Raw genomic sequence first — 11,310 nt, forward strand, 5'->3', positions numbered from 1 at the left:
CATTTTGTCAGCTTGAAATGAGAAAGGGGCAGAGCAGAGGGAAAAGAGAGAGTGGGTGAAAGAGAGAGACAGGGAGATCTGGAGAGGATTACAAGAGGTGATAAGAGAGTTAATGTCTTGCCCTTATTGGAACAGTTGGCAGTCTAGGTCTACATTGTCTTCTGATAGTTTACTGTCAGCAACACATCAGTCAGAGGCGGGTCACCCTTGGAATCTGATTCCTTTCAAGGTTTCTTCTTCCCAGGGAGTTTTTTGCTTGGCTTGCTTTTTGGGTGTCCATGGTCCAGTTAATATTGTTTATATTGTATTTATTGTTTCTATTGTTTAGTATTGTTCTTGTTGTAAAGCACTTAGGGACATTTGTCTATGTAAAAAGCGCTATAGAAATACATTTGATTGATTGATAGTTCTCAAAAAAGTAACATGGTAAAATAAAGGCTAACTTAATGAAAATAGATGAGCAAACAGTTGGTCTCAAGTTACACATGTAGCACAGATAAGCATTGCATAATGCAGGATATGATAATGTTATGGATATGGAGGTATCCGAGTATTCAAATGAGAGTAAAGGAGTGGGGTTTTGGAAAGCCATCATGTGTGACAGAAACACTGTGTTTAGTGTAAAAGGTTGTCTCTCATTGCCTCTCTCGGAGCAAGTAATACATATGATAAATGACAACCCCCCACCCCAGTAAGGCAAATGATTCACTACACCTTGCTATAAAGAAAAAAGGGTGTTGTTTCACTCCATAGGCAGTATCATTGTATGGCTCTATAGCTCTACAACATTTCTCATCGATTATCACCCCAGACAACAATACATTTGTCGGTGTCGGTATCCTAGAGTTTCGTTACCTGTGAGGAACTAAGAGGGAAACTGACGTCACGCCACGCAGTCCACCCTCGTCTCAACCGCCACATCGCCCTGACTCAGACTCATCAAGCTAGGTGAAACTGAACTGCATAGAGACGAGAAAGGGAAACATACAGAGAATATAAACTAAAACGGAACCTTTCTCATGCGCGGTCGTCGTTGACATCACGATTGAATAACAAAACGTTGTTACCATTGTAACGTTTTTTCAATTGTTTATATAGCCTAAACTGTTACCGAATTGAAGAAGAACTTTTAAAAATGTTACAATCTCTGACCAGCAATTCTTGCGTGAGGTTGATTCAGAGTCACAAATCGACATGGTATTTCTTATTTCTAGTCTTAGGGTATATACTGTATCTAATATTCGGCGCTGTTGTATTTTCCTCTGTGGAACTGCCTTATGAGGACCTTCTACGTCAGGAGCTCCGAACCGTCAAAAAACAGTTCCTGCAAGATAATCAATGCCTATCCGAAGAACGCCTCGAGGAGTTTTTGGAGAAAGCGCTTGAGGCAAGTAACTATGGAGTGTCCATTCTCAATAATGCTTCGGCAAATTGGAATTGGGACTTCACCTCTGCGCTTTTTTTCGCCAGCACTGTCCTATCTACAACAGGTGAGTAACAACTTAACATTCAGCCGTAAACAACCTACCAAAATATGTGGCCGAGGCATAAAGTGATGCTGGCGGCTGATCATCTTGACGCACTACACTAAGTATCATTTCATGAGTGTCGCGTGGGATCTATCACTACCCATGACCCTCCTCATGCTGCCTGTTAGCTTTACTTTCATTATCGAAAATATGATTATTGTATGTCTCGTTGATTGTTCTTGGATTATGTTTGAAAGGGGGCTCTATTATCCGTGTAGGCCCATTGTACAGGCTGAAAATCGAGGGGCTATAGGCCAGATCGTATTATTTGCCTAAAAGACATACAATGTAGGCCTACCCTTACACGGAACTGTACTCGCGAGTGGAGTGACACCTTGTAACCTGAGATCAGCAGCTGTATCTAATTTCATTATACAGTATGCCCTTTCCTCAGTCATCACACACAATGTACCCTTCCAAAATTGTCTTTGTTGTCTTTGCAATGAGCAAGGGAAGTTCTCACGTTGAGCAGTATCTTCACACCAAAATGATAACCATGCATAAGCCATTAATGACATGTTTCTAATACTGATTCAGTGTACACAAATGATTTAAGTTTTTAATGGATAGGCAGGGATGTGGCCATTCCCTCAAATGGTTACCCTTTAAGTCATCAGTTACTGAACACCCCAAATATATTTAGTTCATTGTGATAGACCTTCAATGATAGGCCCATAACAATATGTAGCCTATACCACCTTATCTTGCCTTGCGCAAAAGGCTTGGGTAACATTCTCCTTTGTAGAACTTTGGTCCTGATACGAGTAATGACAACAGTTAAGTTTTCTTTGACTTTTCAACATGTGGGCCTAACCCATTTTGCAATTTGTGTGTGTAAGGGTGTCGTGCCTCAGAGCTGCTTGTGTTCCTTGTTTAGTCAATAGACCCGAGTTACAATGGTAAGTTCAATAGAGGTGTATGTCAACCATCAAGTTAGACAAGGTGATCCATTGTCATTCAGTACTTTCAGAGTCACAAGTAACAAGTCACCCACCACCAGTCCCACTCTCAGAAATATTATTTTCACACATAGAAAGCCATGGCAGTGGTAGCCTCACTTCAATGGCAGTGGTAATATTGTACAACTATGGTAAGGCTCACTAACATGGTATAACTCCTGTCAGAGTCAAACATAAATTGCTTCTCTTCTTCCTCATTGTTGTGTTGCCCAAATAAAACGACTAGAGGGCAGACATACAGGGAGCCTGAGGAGATAATACATTCCACCCTCTCTAGTGGCGATAACCCTGATAACCCACAGTTAACACTCTCAACCCCCTTTATTGGTTCTGCCCCACGTGTCTTTACAGTCCATTATAGATTTCTTCCTCAGTTACACCTCATTATAGATTTCTTCCTTCACTGATTAAGACTGCAACTTTGAATGGACATCATCTCTGTCCATTTAAAGGGATCACTTTTGTACATCTTATAGTAAGTAGTCCATTGGCCAGGAGAAACTGTAATCCACGGTTCAGTTATTTAAATAGCCACTACTAACTTCAGCTAACTTTAGCCACCGCTAACAAAAAGTCAATGGGTGTGAATGGGATCAAGAGAAAAAGTTCAACATTGCATGGCCACATCAACTCAAATGAACTTTCTGACTTGGTTGGTAGTTACTTTGAGGTGATTTGGCCACAAATGTTGAACTTTGTCTCTTGATCCCATTCACACCCTTAGATGTTTTGCTAGCAGTGGTTTACTAAGGTACTCTGGTTTAGATGATGTAATGTCTCGAATTTGCATGCTCTTGTTGAAGGCCCATGGCATGTTGAACACTCATGCTAGGTCCATTTAACCAAAACATGCTAAATTCAATAGCATGTAATGACACCTTCTCATGTGAGTGCTATATGCTCAAGGCACGAGCTCAATCCCATCTGCCCTCATGGCTTTACTGTTTATTTAATTTTCAAATGTTCTTATGAGGCAGTATTTCATTTTAGGATGATGCAATTCAACAAGGGCACAGAGCAGGAGGGCATGTCACATTTACATACTAACATATTGTTTGCCTGTCTACTAAAGTTGTTAGTATTGCTTTATAGCTCAGACTAAACTCACAGTTTGCTGCTGCCAATCACTATAATTACTACTACCTTGCATTGTGGATGTGGAAGTGATAAGAATATTGGGGAAGTGTAATGAAGCCATTGACAGTGAATGGCTTAACTTAATTTTTGGATGAATGAACTGTACACTGTAATGTGAAGTTGTTCTAATTTCCCGGCTATATGTGCTTGCAGGGTATGGCCATACAGCACCGTTGTCAGATGGAGGTAAAGCGTTCTGTATCGTGTACTCCGTTATTGGCATCCCCTTCACCCTCCTCTTCCTCACGGCCGTGGTGCAGAGGATCATGGTCTTCAGCACACGGAGGCCCGTCATGTATGTGCACACGCGTTGGGGCATATCCAAGCCACTGGTAGCCATCGTTCACGCAACACTGCTGGCCATCCTAGCAGCCTCCTGCTTCTTCCTCATCCCTGCTGCCATCTTCTCAGCCCTGGAGGAGAACTGGAACTTCCTGGAGTCCTTCTACTTCTGCTTCATTTCTCTCAGCACCATCGGGCTAGGAGACTACGTGCCTGGAGAGTCCTTCAACCAGAGGTTCAGAGAGCTCTACAAAGTGGGCATCACTGGTGAGTGTTAAAAGTTGACGGTAGCTGTAGCCTCTTATTAAAGTGAACTACATAACTTGATTAGTAGCAAACATCCAACAAATACCCAGAGGCTCCGAAGTTTCTTTTTTTCAGCACCCTAACACTTAAGGCCTGGTAGACAGCCCTAGGCTAAGGAAAGAGAAATAGGCAGATTTTAACATAAATGGGGGGCTTGAATATTTAATGTGAAATAGACTTCAAGACTTCCCCTCATTAGCATGGGACTCAGTCACATAGTATATACAGGAAAGACAATGCTTGGTAAAGCCCATTACATTGGGTGAGGTCTGAAATCAGCTATAAGTTTTGGAATAAACCCAATACTTATAAATGCTGCTTGCTGTAATCAACCCTCTCTCACTCCCCCTTGTGGTATGGACACATCACAGCCACAGGGAACAAGCACACCCACACAGTGCTGTGGAACTTTCCATGGTGTGAGGCTGTTCATTATTGTCAGTGGGCCAGTGATTGTCAGAGCGCCAGTGATGAGTTAGAGAAGAGCTGTAGATGGTCCATTCAGTATAACGTATGTGGAGGATGATGTGAGCAGAATGTGTTTGTTATAGATGATGACATCACTTAGGATATTCTTTTGTCTATGGTGTAGGAAGCAAAGCTGGGGTTTTGCCTACACTGTCAAATTTGGCTCCTGTAATGAACAGTTTATGTCATTCCTTTCTAGACAAGCCCTCTCTCCTTCCCTATCTAACACCCACCCTCTGTCTCCTCTCCTCCCTCTCACTGAACATTGATTTATTCTGTTTACGCTTCACTCTGTTTACGCTCTTTCAGCCACTCACTACTCTCTGCAACTACTTCTCACCTATTGATAATATAATATTGGTCCCACTCATAATAATAACCCCCTCTGTCCAGTTTACCTTGTTTTGGGGCTGATCATAACCCCCCTTCTCTTTCTATCCAGTCTACCTGCTCCTGGGGCTGATCGTCATGCTGGTGGTGCTGGAGACCTTCTGTGAGCTGCAGCAGCTGAAGCAGCTGAGGAAGATGTTCTACCTGAAGAAGGAGAAGCCCCAGGACCGCCTAGCCATCCTGGAGCATGACCACCTGTCCTTCACCTCTGTGTCCGACCGTGCCACAGGGCTCAGCGAGGACAAGACCGAGCCCTTTGTCCACTTCCCTGTGCTGGCCTCTCGTGGCGGGGATGACCCCATGATCAGATAAAGGGAAGGGGAAGAGCTGGTGAATTCAGGGTGACATGAGGGTAGGGGCTAATACTGGACAGAATAGAAGTGCAGCTGTGAGTAGATAATAAGCCTCAGCAGTAAGGATGCATATTAGAAAGCTTCACATCAAACAACTGTTAGAGTATTTTATCGCTGAATCATTTAGGAAAAGCAAATATATCTTCCCTTATGAAGAAAAAAAAACAATGAGATATTATGCTATACTGCATAGATGCATTCACAAGAGAAAACTCATAAACCATTTATATCCATATAAGTTAGAAGAAATACCTGTTGTTGTAGCTTTGTACATTGTCAGAACTAGAAGAGCCCTTAGACTTGACAAAAGAACAAGAATCGTGAACTTTCAGTAAGTCATCATTCTGGGAAATTGAACTGTAATATCATACATGTCTTAGGACTTTCTATCCTTTAACTAGGATATTCTAGTTAAACTGGTATTTTACAGAATCTGTAGCGTGCATGTATTCAGGTAAAAAGTATCAGGTATACAGTATCACATTTCTTTGTGAGTGTCCTGAAGACATTTGTTTGCTAGTGTATTAACTATCCAGCTTTCAATGTTATTTTGAGGTAGTTTCATGTTATTTGACTAGCACTATATTTATTGATATGTCTGAAAGGGACTTATGTGTACATGATATGTACTGAAAGGGACTTACGTGAAACTGCTGTAGTTAAAAGGAGGAACAAGATAGAGAAGCTGTTTTTAAAAGGGAACAAGAAAGGGGCTGGCCCTTCAATTGTATCATTAATCATTTGACAGGTCATTGCACAGATTGTGTGGTATACCACTCAGTAAAGGTGAAACACCTGGTTTGACATTGTGTACTGTACCAAGAATGATTGGTTCCTGAAATGTTGTTCCCGGTGTAAAGTAAAAGGCGTAGGATTAATATTGGTTGGATTGGATTAAAATTTGTTTTGTTAGCAGATGGTCAATACAAGGCTTGATGACTGCTCTGTGCAAGACTGTGATAAATCTAAGACATGGATTGAAACAATTTTGTACCATATTTTAGAAAGAAGATGCTATTTTTGAGCATATCAAAATTAATGGTGTACAAAATGTGTGTTTGTAATTTATGCAGATGATTGTGTTGCAAAGGTATTTGAAATTATCAGTTTGAGAGAAACTTGAAAATAGGAAATGCTGACAGATGGACTGCTTTTCAATGGAATGCAGTCTTAAGATTTTTTGAGATCTATTCAGTAATGAACATCAGGGAATATACATTAATTTGCTTGTACATGTGTGTCATTCCATATTTGGAATTTATTTTCTTGTACATGTATGTATTTGCTTTTATGTATGTATGTATGTATGTATGTATGTATGTATGTATGTATGTATGACTATACTGCACAACTCTGTCTTAAAAGGATATTTCTCAGATGGAGAAGACTGCTACACTGCTAGCACCAGCGTACTTCCTCTGTGATAATCTCTTTAATGGGCATATTGATGGCCATGCCTGATTGTACTGTACCAGACCTGTTTATCTGTGCATCTCTCAATATGATGTAGGGCATTGGTCAATCAAAGCCATTATCAAGTTTAGGGTGAAACAAAATAACATTATTGCCATGTTACAAGAAGTGAGTGTGCATCCACTCCAGTTTAGTTTCCCTTTGTAGCATAGGAAACATAATTTATGTGTGCATATTCAATATACACAGTGGCTTCGAAAAGTATTCAGACCCCTTCACTTTTTCCTCATTTTGTTGTGCTATAGACTCAATTTAAAATGGATTCAATTCATTTGTTTTGCTGTGAATCCACACTCCACAATAATGACCAAGCAAAAACACGTTTTTAGAAATGTTTGCAAATGTATTGAAATTGAAATACAGAAATACCTCATGTACATAAGTGTTCAGATCCTTTGCTATGACACTCTTAAAATGTGCTGAGTGCAAGGATAATAGTTCATGTGATTTCGGAATGAATATCTTTTTCTTTTTATAGTCTTTGGTTTGCATCGGAAACAATTACACACTGTGTGGATTATGATGTTACTACCAACTCAGCAAATTTCATAATCTTCTCTTGATCCTGACAAACTCCCCAGTCCCTGTTGGTGACAAGCATACCCATAACTTGATGCAGCTACCACTATTCTTCACATAAGAGATGGTGCGGAAACTGCATTGCATGTGCTGGATTTGCACTAAACTTAATGTTTTGTAGTAAAACCAAATAAACACATTTCCAGCAACTTTCTTTGCTGTATGACTTGAATTCATTGTTGCAAACATAATTATGGATATGAGATAGATTATTTTCCATTAAGGGATTCTTTTTGGCCACTTGGTTATAGACCAATTTTGTAGAGTGACTGAGATGATGTTGTCCCATCGACTGCTTTTTCCTCTCCGCCATTTAATTTTGTAGATTTTTGTAAGTCTCCCCAGGCCTCAGGGTCGCATTCCTGCGCAATTTTGTTTCTCTCCATTTGCTCAGTTTGTAATGACAACCTGATCCACACATTGTGTAATTGATTCCTATGCAAATCAGAGACCCTATAAAAACAAAGATATTAATTTCAAAATCACATTAACTATTATCCTTGCATTAAGATGGACTCAATTCAACTTATTGAGTGATTTGTTGATGACATTTTTGCATTTAAGCAAATTTTAGTGGTGTCATAGCAAAGGGTCTGAATATTTATGTAAATGAGGTAATTCTGTATTTCAATTTTAATACATTTGCAGAAATGTCTAAAAACGTTTTTTCGCTTAGTCATTATTACAGTATTGTGTGTGGATTGATGGCAAAACAAATCAATTTAATCCATTTTAAGTGTAGGGGTTATTATTTATAGATAATTTATCTAAGAAATGGGTGAATTAAAGGCAATGAAAGACCCTCAGATTAAAGACATCAGAGACATGATTAAGAAGAGATACACTCTTGTGAAAACATGAGAGGCAATGATTTGCACTTTAGACTGATTGCCTCGTGTGTCATAACTATGATACCATTATTCTAACAAGGATCAGTGGCATTGTACAGCCTGGAATATGTTATGAAATATTGGAATCAAAACCAATATCCATCTTATGTGTATATATATATATATATATATATTAATTTGAATATGCACACATAAGACAACATCTTATGGATATTGGTTTTGATTGAATATAGAGCCCATAGCTGGAAACTCCATGTCCATTGCTGAGACGTTTCGTTTGAGGATGTGTACGTGTTGTGCAGAATTTTTTAATGTTTCAACCTTTCTGTTACGCTGCAGCTCTGCCCCAACACGCTTTCACAGTACACAGTACAACTCTTTAACATTGTATGTATGTATGTATTTTTTTAATACAGTTTGAGCAAAATGGTGTTGTATGAAATGCGTTGGTACTACTTTTGTTAATTGGCCAAAAAGAGAATGATGGTCGGATGTGCATTTGAACATGTCAAACTGTGATGAGTATACTATCAGAAATACATTGCTTTATGGTCCAAATGTATATATATAACACCACATTGGTCTTGTTGAACACACTGTAAGTATCATTTTCAGTGTACTGTATCGGGCATGCACAATCTCAGACAACTGTGTATCTCTGCAAAACACAATATGAAATGTACCCTGTATATTTTTTTATAGAAATAAATGCAGATATAGACTCTTAGGATAGGGAACATAGTGAAGCGTACAGTAAAAATGCTTTTGTGAGGTTATCATCAGGCGCTGAGTAATGTGTTACACAAATGAGAAATTGAAGCAAACCATTGCATCACTGCTTCCATGCTCTGACATCAGTATCTATAAGTCACACAACATGTTTTATTAAAAGCCACTAAAACACATTTAGAACCATAGATTTCTCTCTCCACCGATTTGCATGTTATAGTGCACAAGTCAACAGTTGTTGACTATAGTGCACAAGTCAACATGTACAGGGCCTAGACCCAGTAACAGGGTTGATATAAAATGTATTTCAATGTAAAAAAAAGGCTGATAAATAATTGTGATCTGTAAAGCATCATGGTGTCTGAAATAAAGTGATGATTTATTACAAATTAATTACTGTCCCTGACTTTTCCTTTGATTGAGGTTCTCAGCTCTCTATTTCTCTTTGATCATCATTTGGGTCTTTTGTGTGTGTGTGTGTGTGGGGGGGGGGGGGGGGGGGGGGGCGTGTAAGCTGAAAGACAAATCTCAGTTTCCTTTGGGCAATTCACAATAAAGTTATCTTCCTCCAAAAGCTACAGGTACCTGTTATAAAGCTCAACTCAACCCGCAAGCACTGTATTGAGTTCACCCAGTAGAGGCAAGATGCTGAACTTGAGTACACCAGCACCGGCTGGCAGAGTAGCAGTTGATGGGGACGGTTGCCCTTGGCGGCAGTGGCTGTTTCCCACAATAAAAAAAGAAGATATCCGCTCCATCTGCTCATGTCCTCATGGTAAAATATAAGTTTGAAAGAGAGAGCAAAAAGAGAAGTAGTGATCGAGATAAGAATGAGTAACACTGAAATTCAATATAACATGGTACTGCATGACATGGAGAGAAATAAAATAGATGTGAATTGTTGGGAAGACAGGTTGTTGTACATGCAGAGCATGAAGGCAAAAAAGGTGAGAGAGATGGTCAGATGAACAGATGAGCAGATGGTAATGAATGTGCTTTGATCTCCCAGGCCTTGATGTGATGGCTCTTCTGACAGGAGAAAATTAAATGGCTGGGACATTGAATGGTCTATTATTTCATGTCATTCTACTCATCTGGTTGGAAGACATAAAGAGGTGTGGCTACAGATATCTTAGTGGGCCTGTGTCTGTGGAGAGTGTTTATCAAAGAAATGGGTGAATTAGAGGTAATGAAAGACCCTCAGATTAAAGACATTCAGACCCATGATTAAGAAGAGATGCACTCTTGTGAAAACATGAGAGGCAATGATTTGCACTTCAGACTGAGCGCCTTGTATGTCATAACTGAGATACCATTGTTCTAACAAGGATCAGTGGCATAGAACAGCCTGTATAGCTAGATTGGAATATGTTAGTTACAGTTTTAAAGGAGCTGATGAAGAGGAGGTTTTTTAGACCAAAGAGGAGCTGTTTTGTTTTAACTCCAGTTACATAGTATGGTATAACATATCCTTTTATACATATCAGTTATTTCACCATTTCACAAGCATTGAGCATGGGCTCATTCACATCGATCCATCCTCCATCTCTCTTTGTTCTCTCATTCAACCTGTCAGTGATAATCTGACACCTTAGTGTTTACAATCCTGTCACAGCAGTCTCATTAGTCGGTCACAGTGCTACAGCATATACAGTGAGGTACAAGCAGCCCTCAATGTCCTCTATGAAGGAGGAGATTAATGGGGCCGGTATGTGTGCTGGCAGGTCTTTGTTTTCATCGCCAGCCATGTCAGTTATTGAACAGTTGCATAATTGTCTCTGACATGCCAGCTCCTCTCATTCCAGAGCCTTTTATCCGACATTCACATATCAAGCATAAATAGCTGCATAAAGATGAGAGACTGACTGGCAAATTTCTATAAGCTTCTTCATTTGTTTCAAGCTCAGATGAGGAATGAAGTTTATGTTCCTGTTTTCTCCACAGGCTGTGAAGAAAACGCCACATCACCACAACATTGCACATCTGTCAAGGCTCCCTTTACGAAAGTGTTTTTTACTCCCTTAAATAGCTTGATCCTTAGAAAAAGAGAAATGATTACAGTCCTCTTTCTCTCATACACTCACATGATCATGCATTTGCGTAATTGCTACTCATTAAAAAATTAAGCTCTTTGTCCACGACTCAAAATGGATATACTCTATGTTCTCACTGTAAGTTTATGAAATATGACATGAAACACATTGGAGGTACCCCTTTTCCCACCCTGCAACTCACATCAAAACTGACATTGTAG

The 11,310-nt window shown here is 39.7% G+C and overlaps 1 protein-coding gene across 1 annotated transcript; it reads left to right on the top strand.

Annotated features, from left to right (window-relative positions):
• The first annotated feature begins 949 nt into the window (after positions 1-949).
• On the top strand, positions 950-9,434 carry kcnk1b (potassium channel, subfamily K, member 1b). Its single transcript, XM_083695381.1, has 3 exons — positions 950-1,490; positions 3,779-4,174; positions 5,124-9,434. The coding sequence occupies exons 1-3, from the start codon at positions 1,136-1,138 to the stop codon at positions 5,381-5,383; spliced, it is 1,011 nt and encodes a 336-aa protein (XP_083551507.1). The 5' UTR covers positions 950-1,135; the 3' UTR covers positions 5,384-9,434.
• Positions 9,435-11,310: the final 1,876 nt, after the last annotated feature.

Source organism: Argentina silus, assembly GCF_951799395.1.
Source record: "Argentina silus genome assembly, chromosome: X".
Lineage (NCBI taxonomy): Eukaryota > Metazoa > Chordata > Actinopteri > Argentiniformes > Argentinidae > Argentina > Argentina silus.